Here is a 22,938-nt window from a genome sequence, read left to right as displayed (position 1 = left end):
AAAATACCGCGAAAGGGGAGGGGAGAAAGGAACTGCCTCAATATAAGTTCTCCTCGAGTTGATCGCACAGCATTTGTAACAAAAGAGCCATCGCTTTGGACAAAGAATTCCTTGTTAAGATAGACAAATATTTATCAAGCATCCACCCGGGACCGTCAAAATCATTGGCAACAAAAAAAGGGAAAATCTGGTGTAAGTTCTGGACAAAATGCTGAGCCCAAGTTTCCTGGTTTGCTGTATTTTTTGTTTGTCTCAGGTAAGTTTCAGTGAGGCGAAATTTTGTTTAAATACTGAGACCTTTTAAAATGGAATTACATTGTTGCCTTTTAAAAACATATTTTTAAGAAAAAATATTATTTCTACGTATAGTAAACGAGTACAAGCATGGAAGGCACAAAGCAAGAAGTAATTGGGTGGGAGACCAGGTGAAATAGCATTTTCTGTGTGTTTGGCCCTTGTTTAATTGTGGGATTTCACCTGTACTTTTGGACCTTAAAGGAGGGGAAACATCTTGCAAGCACCACGCGCTGACGACTATTAGTTACTGCTTTCAATTGTCAGTTAGTATTGAAACTATAGTAAAAGTCTCAACCAATATGGTTTAATGTGGTGAGGATGTAGAACTCGCTATCACATGGACTGGTTGAGGTGGGGGGAGAAAGAAGATTAAGTGCAGAAAGTGGAAAATAATAGAAGCTATATGGTGATAAGATGAGATGAAGTAAATAAAGAGTGGGAGAAGGCTGATGCAAAACATAAACACTGGTTGCGCAGAGTGGCCCTGCTCCTGTACTGTAAACCCGATGTAATTCAATGCTGATGTCCCAAGGTAGGAAAGATAATGTACACATTGTGCTGTGCTTGTGTTCTAGCAGTGAGGATATAACCCTGAGGGCAGCAGAAGTCTCAGGCTCAATTATTCACTCCAAGTAGTCTCTTTGATCGAAGCTGTGTTGAGACTGAAGTCACTGTTTATTGCATTATAGCCAGAAGCTGAACTTAGTTGTAATAACGAATTAGGTTCCATCTTCTCGGTGAGTACAACGAGTGCCTCTGCGCTAATGTGCAGTAGTGTACAGTTTGCAGCATCATAGAATTGCATTTCAAAGCAGAAGATCACCATTTGGCCCATTGGTCTTGTGCTGACTCTTTGATAGAACCATGCAAATTTCCCTCATCTTTCCTCTTGGCACTCCACATCTTTTCTTCCCAAGCATATTCAAATTCCTTCCTGGATGTTAAGGGGAAGGTGTTCACACGATTTTGCCCCCTCCCTTGAGACCCAAGAATACAGGTGAAAATTCAATTAAACATTGACCAAACACAGAGAAAATGCCATTTCACCTGGTTTAGGACTAAGCAATGTAGTTTAAAGATTAGAACCAAACCTCTTAGGAGTGAAATTAGGGAACACCTTTACATACAAATGGTGGTAGAAGTGTGGAATTCTCTTTGCAAATAGCAATTGATGATAAACCAATTGATGATGTTAAATCTGAGATTGATAGATTTTTGTTAACCAATGATACTAAAAGATTTGAGGTGGAGGTGGGTGTATGAAGTGAGGTTGCAGATCAGCTATGATTTCACTGAATGGTGGCATTACAGACTTGAGGGGTTAAGTGGCCCTACTTCTGTTCCTATGCTCCAGTGAAAGTTGCTATTTGGATTAAACTAACGCAATATTGAAATAGTACTTTCTATCTTCATTTCAACCTATTGAGGATTTTCATCCAAAGATGTGATGATTGTTCAGTTTTGTTGAGGAGGGGTGTATGACATGGTTGTTGTGCAGTTGGGAGGAAGGGAAGTACAGATAACATTTACTCACCAAAGCAATGTTTATAATAAGCGTCTGAATTGCCAAACTTTCTGTTGAGCATAGAGATACCTAAATCTTTAGTATCTGGTGTTAGTCAGAGCAAGATACAAGAAAATGCAAATACTAATGTAAAGCAAATTCAAAATGTATATCATGTGACTGCAAGAAAGGGAGTGTAGGGTTATTCTTCACAGAGGTGCCAAGATTTGTGGCTATTAATAAGTATCAGGGATGGTTCAGTTGGTAGCACTCTCGCCTCTGAGTCATAAGATTGTGGATTTAAGTCCCACTGCAGGTTTGGCTCACTCTAGCATAGTACTGAGGGAGTGCTGCACTGTTGGAGGTGCTGTCTTTTGGATACACATTAAACTGGGGCCCTGTCTGTCCTCTCAGGTAGACATAAATGATCTAATGGTACTATTTCAAAGAAAGGCAGGGAGTTATCCACTGGTGTCCTGGCCAATATTTCTCCCTCAATCAACATCACAAAAACGAATTATCTGGTCATTGTTACATTGTTGTTTTGTGGAAGTTTGCTGTGTGCAAACTGACTGCCCCATTTCCTATAGCGACTACACTTCAAAAGTGCTTCATTGCCTATAAAGTGCTTTGGGATGTCTGTGGTTATGAAAGGCGACATGTAAAATACTTGCTCTTCCTGAAAAATATTAATGACCTAGACTATGGTGTTAAGGGACTTATTTAAAAATTTGCAGATGATATGAAGGTTGGAAATGTTGTCAACTGTGATGAGGATAGTCTTGAACTTCAAAAGGACATAGACTTGTTGGCGGATTGGGCAGACACGTGGCAGATGAAGTTCAATGCAGGGAAGCGTTTGGTGATTCATTTTGGCAGGAAGAATATGGTGAGACAGTATAAAATAAAGGGAGAGCCTCTAAAGGGGGTGCAGGAACAGAGGGACCTCAGTGTATACATACATGGGTCATTGGAGATGGCAGGGTATGTGGAGAAAGCAGTTAATAAAGCATATGGTATCCAAGGTTTTATTAATAAGAGCATTGAGTACAGAGTAAGGAGGTCATGTTGAACTTGTATAAGAAACTAATTAGGCTTCATCTGGATTACTGAGTCCAGTTCTGAGCGCCATACTTGAGGAAGAATGTGAAGGCAGAGTAGGAGGAGATTCGCAAGAATGATTCCAGGGATAAAGAACTGTGCTGTGAAGATAGATTGGAGAGTTTGGGTCTGTTTTCTTTGGAGAAAAGGAGGTTGAGAGGAGACTTGATAGAGGTATTCAAGATCCTGAGGGATATGGAAAGGGTACATAGTGAGAAACTGTTCCTACTCAAGAGAACATCAAGAACTAGAGGGCACAGATTCAAAATAATGGGCAAAAGGAGTAGACGTGATGTGAGGCAATTTCTTTTCACCCAGAGGGTGGTTGGAGTCAGAAACAATTTTCCTGAAAGAGTGGTGGAGGCAGGTTTGATCGTGAAAAGAAAGAGTGTGCAAGGTTAGAGGATAAGGCAGGGGAGTGGGAGTAGGTATAATGCTCTTTCAGTGCAGACTCAATGGACTGAATGACTGCCTTCTGCATTGTAAAAATTCTGTGATTCTGTGAAATCTTTTCATCAGTGTATATGTATCAATGGGAAACTAACAAGGTGTTCAAAATTATGAGGCCTGTACGGAGTAGATTGGGAGAAACTGTTCCCATTGGTGGAAGAGTGAAGAATCAAAGGACACAAATTTAAGGTGGCTGGTAAAAGAATCAGGGGCAATACGAGGTTTTTTATGCAATGAGAGGTTAGCACCTGGAATGAACTGCCTGAGAATGTGCTGTAGGTAGATTCAATGGTGGCTTTCAAAAGAAAATTGGAAATGTGCTGTAATCATTCTATGATAGATTATATGAAAACACAATGGACTTGCAATTACACTGTGGAATACCACCAGGTGATTTCCAGTTATAGAGTTAAGTTGCTCGTTTGTTATATTTTGATCTTCATGCCTATCACGATTACTTGAGACTTGGCTTGTGTTGGAGAGGGATTTGACAAGATCGCAATAGGAAAGCCAATTGGTCCATTTTCATTCATCCATCCAGACCAATTCTAATTGTAGCATCAATTGTTTCTCAAATGATTCTAGAGTATTGCCTTTCTGTGGGAGCTCCATCTTAGTTTGAACCTGTGTCCCTTAGTCCTACTCCTATTTAATTTAATAAAATGCACTGCGTTACTTTTTCTATACCCTTAGTAATCTTCTCCACCTCTGTAACATGATCTCTCAAACTTTAAACGCTGAAGAGTCCAAGTTTCTCATGATTTAACTCCTGGTATTTGAAATCAGACTCGTGGCTCTTCCTGCAACATGACCTTCAATATCTCCCTTGTTTTTTTGATAATCAGGGATGAATGTAGTGTTCAAGGAGCAGTCTGACCCAAGCATTATAAGGTTTGATGATTACATCCTGATTTATATTTTGACATCTTGGCTTTGTAATTCAACAATCTGATTTAGTATCAAATCTAAGAATCCCAGGTCTTACAATGATAACAGTGCCTTGGCAAGATCCTCTAAATCCAGTGGCATAAAGGTGGTCCAACAGCACTGTCCTCTCCCGAGCCAACTTGCCAGGCATTAAGGTGTTAATCACTCAAAACCTACTCCGCTGGGCGGGACATGTCGTGTGTATGCCTGACACCAGACTTGCGAAGCAACTGCTCTAATTGGATAAAAACAAAAAACTGCAGATGCTGGAAACCCAAAACAAAAACAGAATTACCTGGAAAAACTCAGCAGGTCTGGCAGCATCGGTGGAGAAGAACAAAGTTGACATTTCGAGTCCCCATGACCCTGGGTCATGAGGACTCGAAACGTCAACTCTTTTCTTCTCCGCCGATGCTGCCAGACCTGCTAAGTTTTTCCAGGTAATTCTGTTTTTGTTTTGCTCTAATTGGAACTCGGTTAAGGCAGGAGACATTCAGGAGGACAGCGGAAATGCTCTAGGGATGTCCTTAAAGCATCCCTGAAGAGGTCAAACATCCTTGCTGACTTATCAGAGTCCATGGCTTGTGACCAATAAAAATGAAGAAGGCTTATTTGGGACGGCATCAAACACATTGAGAGACTTTGTCGGGAACATGCAGAGGTGAAGTCGAGGTGTCAGGCAGAGTGCACAAACCTCCAAACGCCCCAGCTATCTGACCTTTTAAGCACCACCTGTCCTACATGTGGCATTTGCAGTGGGCTTATCAGCCATGTCAGAATTCATCGAACTGGAGTGGAAGCAAGTCATCCTCGATCCCGAGGGACTGCTTAAGAAGGAGAACTGTGGTAACACTTAAACATTTTAAGTTTTGCATATCCCATTTCACAGCCTGTACTGAAGAGAAAACCCTGTCCTCCAACCAACACTATCTCTCCACGTCCTGAGTTTCTGTAAGTTATCGTATTGGTGTGTAATATATAAAATAAAATAATGAAAATTTGTACAAAAATATATTAAAATTGGGGCTGAGTATTTTATAATATGCATCGATATATATTACTAAATACTTTGCACCTGCTCTAATTATCCCCTTGTCATCTAAAGATTCATAGAGTCATTATGGCACAGAAGGTGGCCACTAGGGAGATGATGCTGTGGTGATGATGCCACTGGACTGGTAATCTAGCAGCCCAGACTAATACTCTAGAGATATGGGTTCAAATCCCACTATGGCAGCTGGTGGAATTTAAATTCAAATTCAATTAGTAAAATCTGGAATTGAAAGCTAGTCTCAGAAATGGTGTAATTAAACTATCAGTAATTATTGTTGAAAACCCATTTGGTTCACCATAAGGGAATGAAATCTGCTATACCTTCCCAGTCTGACTTACATGTGAATCTAGATCCTCAGCAACATGGTTGACTCTTAACGGCCCTCTGAAATGGACTAATAAGCCACTCAGTTCAATGGCAATTCAAGGGATGGACAACAAATGTTGGACTTGCTTGTGACACCCATATTCCATCAAAGAATAAAAATTTGGCCCATCAAGTTTCTGTACAGCAACTCACCTATGTGCATGTCACAGGAGACAGATGAGTTAAATGCTAAAACCTTTGTGTCTGTAATGTTTAAATGATGACTTTTTTTGACAGTACTTACAATACAATGAGCATTTCAGCTGTGAGAAGCAAGAACGTTCTAGGAATGCAAGTGACAGTTCTGTGGGTGTGGATTACACCCTTTATGGTGTCTTTGGCAAAATTTTACGTAACAGGCATCTGCAGTGTGGTACTTGCTAGAGAGAAAGCAGGACGTGTGATAAATACAAAGCCGGTTCTAAAAGGCTTTTATTCACAACAAAGATAAAACAAAACATTTCCTTTTCTTTTTACTGATACAGTTCAGGAAAGGTAGATATATTGCCAGCTCCACAAGTGGAACTTTCATTTGCGCACAGACTGAGGGATAAAAGTTGTTCTCTTTGAATAGCAGCATGGTATCCTTTATGTCACCTGAGAGAGCAGACAAGGCCTCAGTTTAATGTGTCACCTCAAAGAGGGCACCTCTAACAGTGCAGCATTCCCTCAGTACTGTTCTGTCAGCCTAGATCATGTCAAGGTTGAGCCCATGTTGTTTTCACCCAGAGGTGAAAGTGTTACCACTGAGGCAAGGCTGACGCACAAATGGTAATGTTCATGAATCGATATTCTAACGAAAGCTGTAATTTAATATTTGTGCAGAGATGATAGGAAATCAATGTTCTGCTACAATTGGAGGAAGTCTGCTTCCCTTTTGTGATATTATGCTGCACACCAAAATGTGAACAACTTTCGGTTTAGTGAAACTGTTGTGAAATAAGCAATCTAATGGGATTTCTAGGTAATTCCCTTTGGTACTGCAACCAATCAGTATTTGCTGCAGCCCTGTTATTCTACTGGAAGCACGGTATTTTGTTTGTCTGTAACAAAGGGACTTTTTAAAGTAAACCACCCCTTCACCATTCTCACCCTGCCCCCTGCCTCACCAATAAGCTATGGTTTCATAGACTTCATGGGCTTTAATTTAAAGAGCTTGTTTGTTTGTAAAATGCGCTGGTTAAACAGACCTTGTTACTTCATATTTTTTTATTCAATTCACCAAGTATTATAAAATATAAGAGAGGTAGAAAGATAAGGAGGTTTCTGGAAGGAATTCCAGAGCCTCAGGCCTAGATGGCTGAAGGCACAGCCGTCAATGGTGGAGCAATTAAAATTGTGGATGCTCAAAACGCACAAGTTGAAGGTGCACAGATATCTCATAGAGTTTCAGTGAAAGTGATGTGAGTGTTTGGATGATTTCCACATTATACATATCCAGGAGGTGTGGTCAGCAAGAATGTCTAAAACTAATGTAGGTGAATTGTTCTCATTGCCATGTGCAGTCACATGGTAAACTCTTTTTTGGGGGATAATTCCTGCCAGCCACTTAGGCATCGGTCATGGCTCAGTTAGTAGCCTAAATGTCAGGAGGTTGTGGGTTCAAGTCCCACTCCAAAGACCTCAGCACAAAAATCAAGGCTGAGACTCCACTGTGATGCTGAGGAGGTGCTGCACTGTTGACTTGCAATCTTTTGGAGGAGGTGTTAAACTCAGGCTCTGCCTGCCCCCTCAGGTAGACGTAAGAGATCCCATGGCACTATCACGAAGAAGATCAAAAGAGTTATCCCCATTGTGCTGGTCAATATTTATCCCTCAATAAACATCACAAAAATAGATTAGTTGGTCATTATTACATTGCTGTTTTGGGGAGCTTGATGTGTGCAAATTGACAACCATGTTTCCTGCATTATAACAGAGACTACACCTCAAGAAAGCATTTAATTGGCTGTTCATTGCTTTGAGATGGCCAGTGGTCATGAAAGGCACAGTATAAAGGCAAGACTTTCTTCCTGTAACACTGCAAAAAAAAATCATCTATTTGGAGATAGATATTATTACAAATGACAGTTTTGAAATCTATGAAGTGGTTCTGCTTAAGCAAAATACCTTTTTAAATAAAATCAATGATTTACCAAGAAGTAGGATTTCACAGGACAGATGAAGTCCATTTTTCCTTTTGCAGTTGTGCCAATGCTAGTTCCTCAACTGACACTATCTATTTTTAATCCCATTTCCCTGCCCATTTCTTATCTAAGTGTTAGTAAAATTCTTGCACAGGCCTTGCACTTCCTGTTCCCAAACTTTACTTGTTGTAATCCTGACTTTTGGGCACATTTTCATGACATTGTTTATCATTGTAAATTGCATCTGCCAACATTTGCCCTTCAATTTTGCTGTGCAGTCGTAGGCTCTATCATCACACGGAGTTCAGCAGTTCAAGGAGAAAGTCCACCAGCACCTCTTTAGAGCAACTAGGGAGGGGCAGTAAAAGTGGCCTTGCCAGTATCACCCACATGCTGAGAGCAAAGATTTAAAAAAACTCCATGGCCACCAGGTGGTGATGTGGAGAGAATTTCTTTCGTCCCTTTCTCAATTCAGTCACCATCTTGTACATAAAACTTGTATTCGTCAACTGACCAGGGGAAATGCCGCAGGCAATTTACTAGTACCCTGTATATTATGTTTCTCAGAGAGGCATTGGCAAGTTTCTGCATTACATCCTGTAGATAATACACACTGCACAATGATGGAGAGAAAATAGATGTTTAAGGAGGTGGATAGACTGCAAATCATACCCTGTCAAAACCTTTCATAATATTGAAAATTCTTATTGTAATAACCTGCTCTCTTGCAGTGATAAAGACATCAATCTTTGAGCCTTTCTTCATTACTGTATCCATTCATTCCTAATATCAATCCAATGGATCTTCACTGCACCCTCTTCATGATTCTAATATCCTTCCTATATCAAGGTGCCAAGATCTACCAACATACAGAGCCTAGAACTCTCTTTCTGCCACCTTTAAAGATCTTTGTATCCACCCTCTTAGATCTCTGTTTCTGTAAGAATCTTTAGAATGTACATCCTTTCACTGTTCTTTTTCTTCAAGTAGACTACTTCACAAGTCTCTGCAGTGCACTGCCTCTGCCACCTCTCTGCCCTCGCCTCTAAATGGCCTATGACCTCTTGTAACCTCCTGCATTCTTCCTCACTCTTTGCAATGTTTAATTTGGAATGATCAGCGGACTTCCAGATCATACCTCTGTGGCTATGCCTAAATTATTTATTTAAGTGGAAAACTGAAGAGGTCCCAGTATCGATGTCATCATCTACACCCCAGCAATCCAAAAAAATCCTAGGGCAGAATTTTACGGCCCTGTTTCGGCAGGGACGGGCTGTAAAATGCGGCGAGACATTCTAAACTTCATTGGCTTCGGCGGGAACGTAAAATCCTGCTGCCATAAAATTTCGCCCCTAATCTCTACTTCATGCCTCTCTCTCACTCTCAGTCATTTCTCTCTCCAGACTGCTATATTAAGTTTGGTTTGTGGTCTGTTAGCTGAAGACATCTGGTGCAAAACAATTGGCCTTAGCACCTTTAGAGTAGGGAGGAGGTAAATCAGGTGGGGTCGATACTCCCGATTGCTATCCCGTGGACCATGTCCCCCCCGCCACTTCCCCCACATTGAATACACATGTGCTGAATTTGAGTGAGGTCAGGATTGGGCTGACTTGTGAAAGCTCTGCACAGCTGAAGATGCTGCCACCATTTACTAGCTGGATTCACTGAAGAAATGTTACTTGAGTGAGGTACTGAAAGCTGATTGGCATCGCTGACATCGTATTACAGGCTGTTCTGTACATCTTCAGAGAGAAGCGAGGATTGAGGAAGGGGAGAAAAGACCAGCACAAGAAGTGCGCAGACAACAATTTCTTCTTTACATGCTGTACACATAAGTATAAGTATGTATAAATCATAACAGTAACAGAATAACGTTCGTTGGGTGCAGTCTAGTGGTTTACTCACTGCAGTGGGGTGGGGTGGGGGTTAACCAGATGTCAGTTAATGGTAAAAACCACAGGAGGCAGGGGAGTTTTCACAGGAAAACCCCAGCAGGCCAGATACAGTACAAAGCCACATCACTCCTCTCTGCTTCACTGTGGATTTCTTCTCTGCTTCATCTTTTGTGTGAGCCAAAACTCTGTGTTAAAAACATGGATGAAAATAAATGAGGAAAGCAGATGGACAGGACGTTTCTAAACTGTTGTCAGCCAAAACACAGCTGAGCAAACCCACAGGAAGATTTTGCCGGGTTGATGGTGGCATACATTGTGCCACGAAAACCCACTCTTCTGGATTCGAGCAGCTTCTCGAGGGCAATATGTTATTTTGAACACATTGAACGTTGTGTTTATATTATCAACAGTAGTTTAGAGGGTGCAGGGCACTTTCCGATCTTGGTGGCCAGGTCAGAGGGCAGAGGGCCCAAGTGTGTTCCCACAGATGAGAGAACAATGGGAGGGAAGTCTTTCAGTACATATGTGCAACCCAGCAGCAGCAGCACTGCAGAAGGCCTCAGAGATCATCCTCTATTTGCCCACCAGATGGGGCAGGGAGTAAAACTGGACTGTCTGAGCTGAACTCTGCCTCACACTGGGATGAAGATCTCCTCGATCAGCTGGCCACAGGGATCTGTAAATAGGCTTGGACAGTCTTGATGCAGCTAATATAGCAGGAGCATGGTTCAGCAATCAAATTCAGAGGTCAGAAATGCAAATATTACACTTGGTCAGGAGGAGACTCTGAGGCTGGGACTGAGGAATGTTGTTCAGCAGAATGGAAGGAACTTTACTCTGTACCTGATTTTGGAGTGTTTGATGCTGATAATAGTGACTGAACTCGTAAGAGTTCCATTCCTCAGTGCTAACATAATGAGCACAAAAGTTAAACAAAAACTGAATTGTACTGTGTTCAAATCTGAATGTTAGAGTTATCCTGCTCTCTGCTAGTCTCATTCTAACATACAAATACCCACTAGTACATTTAATTTTGCACTGAGTGCATAGGGATAAAAAAAGCTACCACGAATTCACAAGTGGAATCTGCCTTAAGCATTCCCTCAAAAGTTCACTGCAGACAATTTTTAATTTAATTGTTAGACTGTTTAAATTTGGGCCAGAATTTTGTGAATTTAAGTCCCATTCATCATGAGTTGGAGTTTATAATTAAAGGTGTCACTGAAGGAATACTGCAGTACTAACTGAGGAGATGTTGAATCAAGGTCCTGATTCAGGTGTATGTTAAAGGTCCCATGGCACCACTGGGGGTAGAGCATTGAGCTCTCCCATTCTTTCCAATATCACCAAAAAACAGCATTCAACTAATCACTTGTTGCAACGCTGTTTGGTGGACCTTACTGCGTATAAAATCTAAACTCTGTCACCATGCATTTACCTCTGAGGCAGAATGCCAAGGGCTAAGTTTCACTCCTGTACTGGAGCTTGTCCCGCTTCAGGACTTGCAGTACTGAGGGAGCGCTTCATTATGGGCATTGCTGCATCTTGGATGAGATTTTAAACCAAGGCCCTTTCTGCCCTCTCAGGCAGCACTCAGAGAAGAGCAGGTGAGTTCTCCTGATGTCCTGAACAATAGTGAACCCTCAATCTACACCACTGAAATCAGAATATCTAGATGCTCATTTCATTGTTTCTGGGAACCTGCTGTATGCCGATTGGTTTTTGCATTTTCCTACACAGCAACAGTGACTGCACTTCAAAGATAATTCAATAGGCTGTAAAGTGTTTGTGGATGTCCTTAAGACGTGAAAGGTGCTGTTTAAATGCAAGTTATTTTCTTTGTTGTTGATTATACATGGTTGCGATCTTGGTTTTAATGAACAATGAGTGACCTGAGTTGGTCTTTAAATGCTGATCTCAGTCTTCTGTGAGGCATACGTACTGATACATACTTGGTTTGTATCACTGCTGCATTCCGAGATTCATAGAATTATATGGTACAGAAGGAGGTCATTTGGTCCATCATGCCTGCACCTGCTCTTTGAAAGCATTATCCAATTGATTTCACTCACTGCTGGCTCTCCTCCGCTCTGCAAATGTTTCCCCTTCAAGTATATATCCAATTCTCTTTTGAAAATTAGGATTGAATCTGCTTCCACCACCTTTCAGGCTATGAATCCCTGATTGTCACAACTCACTGCATATAACCTGGTGCTTTTGCTTTTACCTTAAATCTGTATCCTCTGCCAGTGGCAACAGTTTCTCCCTATTTACTCTAGCAGAACATCCCTATCAATACCTAACCAGGAGTAAAAGACTGACTTGCTGCAGTTTGAAACTTTTAATCCCTATAGTAATGCTCCAAGAAAACCAACATTTAAGAAAATCAACGTTATGCTTCGCTTCATTTCTTTCCCTGACAAAAATATTGTCCCAATATGAATGTGCCATCACCATGGCATGTACAGTATAAAACATTTAGGGCAGCAGTGCTGTAGTGGTAATGCCAATGGACTAGTAATCCAGAGATAAAAACAAAAAAACTGCGGATGCTGGAAATCCAAAACAAAAACAGAATTACCTGTTGAAGGGACATGAGGACTCGAAACGTCAACTCTTTTCTTCTCTGCCGATGCTGCCAGACCTGCTGAGTTTTTCCAGGTAATTCTGTTTTTGTAATCCAGAGCCCCTAATTAATACTCTGGGGTCACTGGTTCAAACCCCACGATAGTAGCTGGTGGAATTTAAATACAATTAATGAATAAATGTGGAATTGAAAGCTAGTCTTAGTAATGGTGACTGTGATAACTATCATCAATTGTTGTAAAAACCCATCTGGTTCACTAATGTCCTTTAGGGAAGGAAATCTGCTGTCCTCACCTGGTTTTGTCCTCACCTGGTTTGGCCTTCATGTGACTCCAAGACTCACAGCAATGTGGCTGACTCTTAACCACCCTCTGCAATGACAGGCCAGTTCAAGGGCAACAAATGTTGGCCTTGCCAGTGATGCCCACATCCCATGAAAGAATGACAAAAAAAATGCTAACAGGAGAGATGTGATTTTTAGTCAGAAAGCTATGGGAAGTATTTCCCCCTCAATTTCATGAGAAAATTACTTTTTGGCTGGTAAATTATTAAGAAATACTCAGGAATTTATCAGCAGAATCATCTGTATGAAGTAGTACCAGATGTTAGGGTTTGAAGTTAGGATTGGCTTCTGTGCTGTGGGTTCAAAGAACTGGACTGAGAGTCCCCAAACTATTTCTCTCCCTGCAAATGGTCAAACAAGCCCTGTAATAATTGGCACTCTTATTCCACATTGTTGAGAGCTTAGCGTACCTTACACATGCAGCATTGGAGGGTGTGCTGTGCCTGCATTGTTGATAGTCCTGATTCATTTAATACAAAGCAAATGACTCATTAAGAAACTTGACATATGAGCTGAAGCTATAATTTGTCAGCTGCACAACTGGACTTAACCTAATAGCAAAGCCCTTCCAGAACTGGACAGTGAAAATCACTTTTTACAAGACACAAGACGCATGCATTTACCTTTGTTTAGTTGTAACCCATTTGAATAGTTTTTCCCTGGTGTAAACAATAAATTGTTGTAGTGGGTGAAGCAACATTTTTGCAGTGGATTACAACTTCTTTGGAATACAATGACTACAGTGTTTTCAGTGAGAGGTAATCCTCATAAAAATGTTGACAAATTGCAAAAATCGTAATAGATACATTTGAGCAGTGAAAGGTCAGAATAAACTTTGTTTTAAAACTTCTCTGTTAAAATGAATGGTAACTGAAGAGTGGAATTCTGTGTGAAAATCTCCTCTTATCACTAATTTGAAATGGTTAGGAACTTGCTTACGTTTTAATTTTTTGTAATATTTCTATTGTTTCTGCCTGCTCTCACTTTCTCCCCTCTTTTCCTGCTGGTTTAGCTTTGCTTGCTGCTGTTCTGTTTCATAGACTCCAGCAGCCATCACATGTTAGCCTTGGCTCAAGGTCAGCACTCATCTCAGAGTCAGAAGGCCAGTCCAGAAACTGGATCACCAAATCTAGGCTCAAGTGTCACATCATGAGGTGATCTACTCACTCGGGAGCAGAGTTTGGCATGAAGAAAGTAGGGTTGAGCATTTTTATGATGCGTGTCAATGTGTGTCATCATCAGGAGCCCATTCCAAATGAAAAGGAGACGGACAATTCTCTTAAGATAAAAGCAAAATACTGTGGATGCTGGAAATCTGAAATAAAAACCGAAAATGCTGGTAAAAGCTCAGCAGGTCTGGCAGCATTGGTGGAGAGAAAAACAGAGTTAAAGTTTTGAGTCCCTGTGACTCTTCTTCAGAGCAGACAATTTTCTTGTTCTCCCTCATTCGATTGTGGCCCTCACTGAATTCACCTAATTCAGCACCGGCTGGGGTTAAAGCCTTTTTTGGCCAATATCTAGGTAGTAGTGTGTGTTTGGCCAAAAGAAGGCATTGGTTGTCAATAATAAAAATGTATTTTTGACGTAGCAACTTGTTATGATCTGAAAGGGAATAACTTCCCAGTGTGAACTGGACAGATACCCAAACAGGAAAAATATGGTAGGACACAGGGGAAAGAGCAGGGAAGTGGGACTGTGATATCTTGGCTGTTATGATTCCATAATTCTAACCCGTCATAAACTGCGCCCCCAAGTGGTCAGGTGGTAACAGTAGTATCTATTGTAGATCTGAGCCCTAAACAATGGGTGATCCTTGGTAGATTCCTTACCTGGTCTCGCTGGTCCTGGTCAGGCAGTAGTAAAGGGGTTACAATTGATCTCAGTGCACTGAGGCTATGGAGAGGAAAATCAGTCAAAGTGCCTGCCTGCTATCCAGTGAGAGCTGATGGAAAGTGCACTTTGGACAGATTTCTGGACAAACTCTGATGCTGCACTCAATGGTTGCTCACACCCCAAGCACAGTCATAAAGTATAATGCAGGAGGGCAGTAAACCACATGAGGTCATACCCCAGAAAGTGTCTGTGCATTCAGGAGAAAAAGGAGAATTTTATTGAGGAAAAGAGAACAGGAATAATTTTACCCTAACACACCAGCTAATTTTAATCTAAAATTACCTGCGGTGACACAAACACCAGGGGGATAGATAGAAAAAAACATGGCATCCAAAGTCAGAGCACTGAGATAAACAAATGGAAAAGGATCAGAACACATCAGCTGATCATCAGCCTTATTCCATCCAGACATGCACCATAAATCCCTCCCTTCTTTCCCACTCACACTATCTCCTGGTAGAGGGAAAAAAAAACAGAGAAATGACAGCTTGGGCCAATGTAAGGATAAAAACTGTGGGAAATTCCGTTCTCATTTCTGAAGGCAACCAAGCAAACAGCAGAAGGCTGTGCTGACTGATATCTGTAGTCTCATTTAACTCAAATAGCATTTGTAATTTAGTGTCGAGACTGAAATGTATTTGGGATTTTTCAGTTATGAGGAAGTACTTGTTTCCCTGTCAATCACCTGAAATTTGGAAACTTTTTGGATTCCTGAAGTCAGAGATTTTCTAACAAAAGTGATTCCTCTTTTTTTGAATATTGCCTTGTCAAACCCTGTGTCATGGTGACACAGTCAATGTTTAGGAACAGGTCATATATCTTTTAATTGATTGGAAAATGGTCCATCACTATTCTGGGCTGAGTTTGGTGATCTTGGCCAGTGGCTCTATCATTGGTCTCAAGTGTTGGCCTAGGTGGCATGGGGGTGGAGATGGGGATGGGGGGCAGGGATTCAGTCAGGTGGGGTCCTGTTACACCTGCTAGAAGTGAGCCAGTGCCGACCTTGGGAAAGGACGATTTCAGCCATGCTGCCAGCCTTGACCAAAATATCTAGCAAGATTGGCTCGAGCTACACGAGCAGAATGACACTCAAGGATCAGGATTTTCAGGGGAAAAGGAAGGGAGGGAACATTGGCTGGGGAGAGGGGTGCAAATTAAAATAAATTGTTAGAGGTACAACTTCTGATCAGCAGGGCGGGAGGAGAACAAGACGCAATTGGGGATGTTCTAGTAAAAGCTTTGGTTCCAAGTAATGTCAACAACAACAACTTGCATTAGATAGCACCTTTAATGAGGTGAAACATCCTAAGACACTTCACAGGAGTGTAATCAGATAACATTTGCCAATGCAGGAGACATCAGGACAGGTTTCAAGGAGCATTTTAAAGGAAGAGATAGAGGTGGCAAAATGGAGAAGCTTAGGAAGATGTCTAATTTCCATTACCGTAAATCATACCCATTTGAGCAGCTGAATTTATATGTGCCCTGGATGCAAATGAGATCTTCATTCCCTGCCAATTTAAAATATGTTAAATTAAGTTAAAACATGAGGGATGATGCTGGTGTAGTGGTAATGTCACTAGACTAGCAATCCAGAAAGATCAAGCTAATGCTCCAGGAAATGGGTTCAAATCCCACCATAGCAGCTGATGGAATTTAAATTCAATTAATAAATCTAGAATTATAAAGCTATCTTATCTCACTGATTGTCATAAAAACCCATCAGATTCACTAATGTCCCTTTAGGGAAGGATATCTGCTGTCCTTACCTGATCTGATCTACATGTGACTCCAGACCCCACAGCAATGCACTCTGAAGTGGCCTAGCAAGCCACTCATCTGAAGGGCAATTAGGGATGGGTAACAAAGATTGGCATTGCCATAGGTGGCACACCCCAGGAAAGAATAAATAAAAAAAAGTTAGGATTGAAATGCAGGATGATGTTGAGTTTATGCATGGTTAGGTGGATTTGACTGGACTGTGGATGCTGGTTCTGATTTTTCATTCTCTGCTTGTGCTTCTTTCTCAGGTTTGTCAACTTGCTTCGAGCGGCACCTGCAACGACAGTTCCAGGTACTTAAAGTTTACCAAGTGTTGCGCAAAATGCCCACCTGGTAAGTAATGACATCACAATAACCATGGTTGAAACAAGGATCTGAGCTATTAGCACGTGGTAACAGGAATAGGTTATTCAGGTCCCTCAAATCTGCTTCACCATTCGATTATATCAAAGCTAGCCTAAATCTTAACTTCATCTACCTGCCTTGGTTCCCTTCATAGCCTTGCCTATCAAAAATCTATCAATCTTAGTTTTGAAATTTTCAATTGATCCCCAACCATTGATAGTTTTTTGTGGGAGTGAATTCCAGATTTCCACTAACCTTTGAATGAAGAAGTGCTTCCTGACAGCACTCTTGAACAGCCTAGCTCTCATTTTAAAGTTATGGCCCCTTGGCTTTGGATTCTCCGCTAGAGCAAATAGTTTCTCTCTATCAAATTGTTGAATCGTCTTAAACACTTAAGTTAGCTCACCCTTTAATTTTCCGTGTTTGAAGGAATAGGAAATGCAAGCCATGTCTGTATAACCTGTCCTCTGAATTTAAGCCTTTTAGCCCTGGTATCATTGTGCTGAATCTGTACTGCTCCCTCTCCAAGGCAAGTGTCTCCTTCCTAAGGCACAGTTTTCACTTATGGCAAGGGAGGAAGTGTAATGGTGGAAAGGGCATTCCAGAATGATGTAAGAGGTATCAGTTTAGACAGTAATTTTTCACTTCAAAGTTCAAATCTAGCCCATGTTGACGGGATGAAATCCTCTTATGTGTTGGCTTGTGAGGGTCTTGGCAACAAAAAGCATGGCAGCGCTCCATCTTGTCAACAGAAACCATGACCCTACAACACAACAGTAACCCTAACTGGGCACTAACCTGGAGAGGTTGCAAATGGTTTAGGTGGGAAATGAATAAGGGGAGCTGTGCTGAGGTCAGGATAGTAAAGACGGAGGTTTAGTCCATACTTACCTGATGTGGATGCCTGAAATGTATCATATTTCATTTCAAGCACCAGCAACTCTCAACCTGATAAATGAATGTCAGGCTTGGTTCACTGGTAACATTCTCACCTTGGAGTCAGAAAATTATGGGTTCAAGACCCACTGCAGAGACTTGAGAACAAAATCTAGGCTGACACTTCAGTACAGTACTGAGGGAGCCCTCATTGAGAGGCTATCTTTCAGATGAGATTCTAACTGAGGTCCTGTCAAAGCCAAGCCCTTGTCTGCTCTCTCAGGTGGATGTAAAAGATCCCATGGCACTATTTCATAGAAGAGCAGGGGAGTTCTCCCTAGTGTCTTGGTCAATATTTTCCCTTCAAACAACATCATTAAAGAAACAGATGAACTGGTTATTATCTCATTACTGTTTGAGGGACATTGCTGCACATAACTTGGGAAAAGCAGCAGTCTATTTAAAACACTGCAACAGTATTTTATTGGCTGAAGGCCACTGTAGGATGGCCCCAGGTCATAAAAGGTGCTCATTATATGTTATTTTGTTTCACTGCAAAATGTAGATAAAAATGAATATCAAATGTATTGAGACTCAAGATGCACATTTAAGGGAATAGTAATGGGGAGCTAGCTGGCCTCTTCCTTGCCTCTAACTGAAACAACCTGTCTGGCTATGTTCATTTAGAATGGCTGTGCTGGTTACATTCACTGTGTCACTTCTTCTCTTACATTTAGTTATTTATAGTTCCCTTCTGCATTCTTTTCTTTTCAGTTTTATACAAAACACAGGTGAATAAATTAGTTCTCATTTCCTCAGCACAACAGTCACCCAGCAACAACAACATTGTTTGCTCAGTGAGGAGAGGCACATTCTAATGCTGGGCCCAATTGATAAACACAGTGGGGCTGCCTCAGAAGACTCCACTCATTAGTCCTGGCTGGGATCTGAGAGAGGGAGAAATAACTGATGGAGTTAACAGCCAGAGGGACTGAGAAGGGGGTAACATTGGCATATAAAGAATTTCCTCCTGCGGTACTTTCTAATTAGCTACCAAGGGGGAGATGGTGGTGTAATGGTAAAGTGATTGGTCTAGCACTCTAGAGGCTCAGGTGAATTCTCTGGCTGCATGGGTCCAAGTCCCACAATGAATTTAAATCCATAAATAAATCTGGAATTGAAAACTAGCCTCAGTAATGGTGACTATGAAACCATCATTTTTTTGTTGTAAAAACCCATTTGGTTCACAAATTTCATTTTGGGAAGGAAATCTGCTGTCCTTACCCAGCCTACATGTGACTGCAGACACACAGCAATGTGGTTGACTCTTAACTGCCCTCTGGAATGGCCTAGCAAGCCACTCAGGTCAAAGACAATTAGTAATGGGCAATAAATACTGACCTTGCCAGTGACACCCACATCCCATGAAAGGATAAAGGAAAAAAAAGTCCCCACAATTGGCAGTAGCCATTATGGCCAGCTCTCTTAGCCTTTCTACAGGCTCTCGCATGGTTCCATTATCCTCACTGCTGTTCATCAATGGCTATGTTTCAGCTGTGGGCCTGCAGTGGGTTTGACTGGCCAATTCTGTCCTCACTTGCGTTTTGCACTCAGGAGGAGAATCCGCTCTAAACCAAATTTGTCAAGACAGGAAAACTTGTGCCACTGTCATGATCAGAATTGAGGTCAGATAACAACTGTAAGCTGCACTGGGGGATCTTCTCTACATGTTTGTGTAGTTTAGGAGAATGCTATATGGCCCAGTTACCCACTGAGCTAGTGGAGGAGTCTGTAGGATGAATAAGGTTGGTGGAGGATTCAGAGATCTAGAACATCGCACCCACCTGTTTATAGTGGGGGGTGGGTGGGGAACAGAAAAGCAAAATGCTGCGTATGTTGGAAATCTGAGATAAAACAGAAAATGCCAGACATTCTCAGGAGGTCTAGCTGTCAGCATCTGTGAGCGAGAAACACTTCAGGTTGATGACCTTTCATCTGAGATATTTTATGGTACGACTAAAATTAAGGACAGATTTCTCCATACTGCTGAGTGTATTGGCTCTTGCTGAGGGTGTGGAATTGTTTCATGTTTGCAGGAACGTACATGAGCAGTGAATGCACAGCTACAAAGGACTCAGAATGTCAACCTTGTGGCCCTGACCATTATCAGTCAGAGTGGAACACATTGGACCATTGTCAACTACATAAAAGCTGTAACAATAGTAAGTATCAATTACTGCCTCATGCCTCATTGGTTAGAATCCAGTTCCTGCAAAGGGAGGAAGTGACAATTTACATGTCCACGGTACAGACTTTGACCTTAAGTAATGTATCTGCACCAATTCTGGTTAGATGTAATTCTACTGCTGATTTGCCCCTCCATTGTCTCAGAAAAGACTGCATTGAGTTTCGGATTAACAATGCCCTCCCCCAGCTCCAGTATCCCAACCGAATGCCCAGTCTTCAGGTGTGAGCCTGGACACTGAGTGTCACCAGACCATTTGACCACCAGGGGGGGTCACAAATCAAATTGGCACCACGTTCACTAAAAAGTACTTGGCCAACCATTTCATGGGGAGAGCCGCATCAACAATTTGGTTGTGTTGTTTGAAAGTGAGAGCAAGTTTGTGAACAGATGAAAACTATTTTACCAAACACCTGCAAGTATGCTGTTCATTTAATAATCGGATAATATAATTAACCAGTTATAACTCGCCTTCACATTTGTATTATTTGCTATATGAAATAGGCACGTTCATTGCTCAATGTTGCTGTCAGTTTTTTCTCCTTTGACTCTGTCCCTCTTTCTCTCTCCCCCTATCTCTTTAGATGGAGGATTTGTGATAGAGAAGCCTGGCACTAGTACCTCGGACACCATCTGCCAGTGCCAGTTAGGAATGTACTGTGTCAATAAGGATTGCGAGATTTGTAAAAACAATGAAGTCTGTGGACCTGGAAATGGAGTCGTTTACAAAGAAGGTAAAACTCACCACAGGTGGCCCTCGCACTGCTGGGCCATGGAGGGAAGAGCATCAGGTGTACTGGATCCTCGTTTAGACTCAGAGAGTTAACAAAGTATTGGGTCATGACTTTGTGAATTAAATGAACACCAGACTGCTTAACAATGGGAAGAGGCCATTAGGCCCAAGCAACCTGTTTATTTTCTATCAGCTCTGTAAACCTTAGCTCACCCAAAACTCTGCTGCCTATATCCCAACTTGCACCAAGACCCATTCACTCATTGCCACTGTGCTCGCATTGGGTTTCAGTCCAACAATGCCTCAAATTTAACATTCCTGCTCTTGTGTTCAAATCCCCCTTGTGACCTCACCCCTCCCTACCTCAGAAACTTCCTCCAGCCCCACAACCCTCTGGGAGTGCTGCATTCCTCCAATTTTGACCTTGTGTGCATTCCCTACTCCCTTCACCTAGCCAGGGGCAGCTGTGTCTTCAGCTGCCTAAATGCTTAAGCTCTGGAATTTCCTCCATAAATTTCCTGTCTCTCTTCTCTTCTAAGCCACTCTTTGGCCAAAGTTTTAATCACATGTCCTAATGTCCCTGCCTTAATACCTCCTTCTTAGGCTCAGTGTCAATTTTTCTCAGACTACACATTGGGCAGTCTTTGCTATGTTAATGGTGCTATATTAAATGCAAGTTATTGTTGTGGCACGGAGGGGTCTAAAGTGGTGATAGAATTCTGTATTGCAATATTTCTAAGTGCTTTTCAAATAGAAGTGTCAGCCTCATGGCATGTGGAATATAATTCTAAATGATGTTGTGCCTTTTGTTTTTGCTTATTAGATGGGAGTTTCACAAGGCCAGTATGTGAGAAATGTGAAGCTGGATATTTTTCGAACGTGTCTTCTAAATTGGAGCCCTGCAGGAAATGGAGCGAGTAAGTCTGGATATGATGCTGGGACATCCCAGAAATAATTCTCCATAAAATTATCAAAACAGCTACCGGATGGCCTTATTGCACAAGGGTGTAATACAGTGACATGGTTAAGCTGCTTTTGCGACCTTAGCCTTGTTGGGAGATGAGGGTGCACTGATTCCACTTAGAACCCCTAGTCAAGGGAAGTGATAAAAGCAACAATATAAAAATCTCAATTATGTATTGTTCAAAAAAGTCTGCTGTGATGGGAGAGTTAAAAAACAAGACAGTTCAGTTTTGATAGGAGAGCCAGGGTATTCAAGGGATTGTTTTTAATGGATAGTTTGGCACCTAAAGGGAAGGGTCTTAATAGGAGGAGGAGATATTTTAGGGTGAATTTTATTGAGAGATCTTAGGTATACAAGGAATAAGATTTCACAGGAGAGGCATTAGAAGGGTAGGTTTCACTGGGGGATTTAGGGTATGAGACAGTTAGGTTTGATAGGGTTATCTCACTACCCGAGTGTGCATTTCTATTGGTGACTTTGGGTATTAGAAGGGCAGCTCACAGTTGGGTGAGTTTAGGTATTAGAGGGGAAGCTCACAGTTGGGGGTGTTTGGGTATTAGACGGGCAGCTCACAGTTGGGGGTGTTTGGGTATTAGAGGGACAGCTCACAGTTGGGGGTGTTTGGGTATTAGAAGGGCAGCTCACAGTTGGGAGTGTTTGGGTAATAGAGGGGCAGCTCACAGTGGGTGAGTTTAGGTGTTAGAGGGGCAGCTCACAGTTGGGGGTGTTTGGGTATTAGAGGGGCAGCTCACAGTTGGGGGTGTTTGGGTATTAGAGGGGCAGCTCACAGTTGGGGATGTTTGGGTATTAGAGGGGCAGCTCACAGTTGGGGGTGTTTGGGTATTAGAAGGGCAGCTCACAGTTGGGGATGTTTGGGTATTAGGGGGGCAGCTCACAGTTGGGGGTGTTTGGGTATTAGAGGGGAAGCTCACAGTTGTGGGTGTTTGGGTATTAGAGGGGCAGCTCACAGTTGGGTGAGTTTAGGTATTAGAGGGGAAGCTCACAGTTGGGTGAGTTTAGGTATTAGAGGGGAAGCTCACAGTTGGGTGAGTTTAGGTATTAGAGGGGAAGCTCACAGTTGGGTGACTTTGGGTATTAGAGGGGAAGCTCACAGTTGGGTGAGTTTAGGTATTAGGGGGGAAGCTCACAGTTGGGGGTGTTTAGGTATTAGAGGGGCAGCTCACAGTTGGGGGTGTTTGGGTATTAGAGGGGCAGCTCACAGTTGGGGGTGTTTGGGTATTAGAGGGGCAGCTCACAGTTGGGGATGTTTGGGTATTACAGGGGCAGCTCACAGTTGGGGGTGTTTGGGTATTAGAGGGGCAGCTCACAGTTGGGGGTGTTTGGGTATTAGAGGGGCTGCTCACAGTTGGGGGTGTTTGGGTACAGGCAGGTAAATTCCACTGTGCTAAGCTTCCCTTTCACTTCTCTAACGGTTCCCATGACTGCCTTGG

At 42.1% G+C, this 22,938-nt stretch overlaps 1 protein-coding gene and 1 long non-coding RNA gene across 2 annotated transcripts in view; one reads left to right on the top strand and one right to left on the bottom strand.

The window, feature by feature from the left end:
- Positions 1 to 22,938, top strand: part of LOC121286936 (tumor necrosis factor receptor superfamily member 5-like) — a 30,475-nt gene continuing 7,537 nt past the window's right edge. Inside the window, exons 1-5 of the mRNA XM_041204248.1 lie at positions 1 to 256; positions 16,573 to 16,657; positions 19,642 to 19,767; positions 20,375 to 20,524; positions 21,347 to 21,440. Coding sequence (XP_041060182.1) covers positions 209 to 256; positions 16,573 to 16,657; positions 19,642 to 19,767; positions 20,375 to 20,524; positions 21,347 to 21,440 — 503 coding nt within the window. The 5' untranslated portion in view covers positions 1 to 208. The remainder of the gene's footprint in view (positions 257 to 16,572; positions 16,658 to 19,641; positions 19,768 to 20,374; positions 20,525 to 21,346; positions 21,441 to 22,938) is intronic.
- Positions 16,565 to 22,938, bottom strand: part of LOC121286937 — an 80,503-nt gene continuing 74,129 nt past the window's right edge. Inside the window, exon 2 of the long non-coding RNA XR_005945117.1 lies at positions 16,565 to 16,598. This is a non-coding gene — a long non-coding RNA (uncharacterized LOC121286937). The remainder of the gene's footprint in view (positions 16,599 to 22,938) is intronic.

This window comes from Carcharodon carcharias, chromosome 14 (genome assembly GCF_017639515.1).
Source record: "Carcharodon carcharias isolate sCarCar2 chromosome 14, sCarCar2.pri, whole genome shotgun sequence".
Lineage (NCBI taxonomy): Eukaryota > Metazoa > Chordata > Chondrichthyes > Lamniformes > Lamnidae > Carcharodon > Carcharodon carcharias.
Note: the sequence above shows the minus strand (reverse complement) of the source record. Positions and strands in the feature narration are given on the sequence as shown.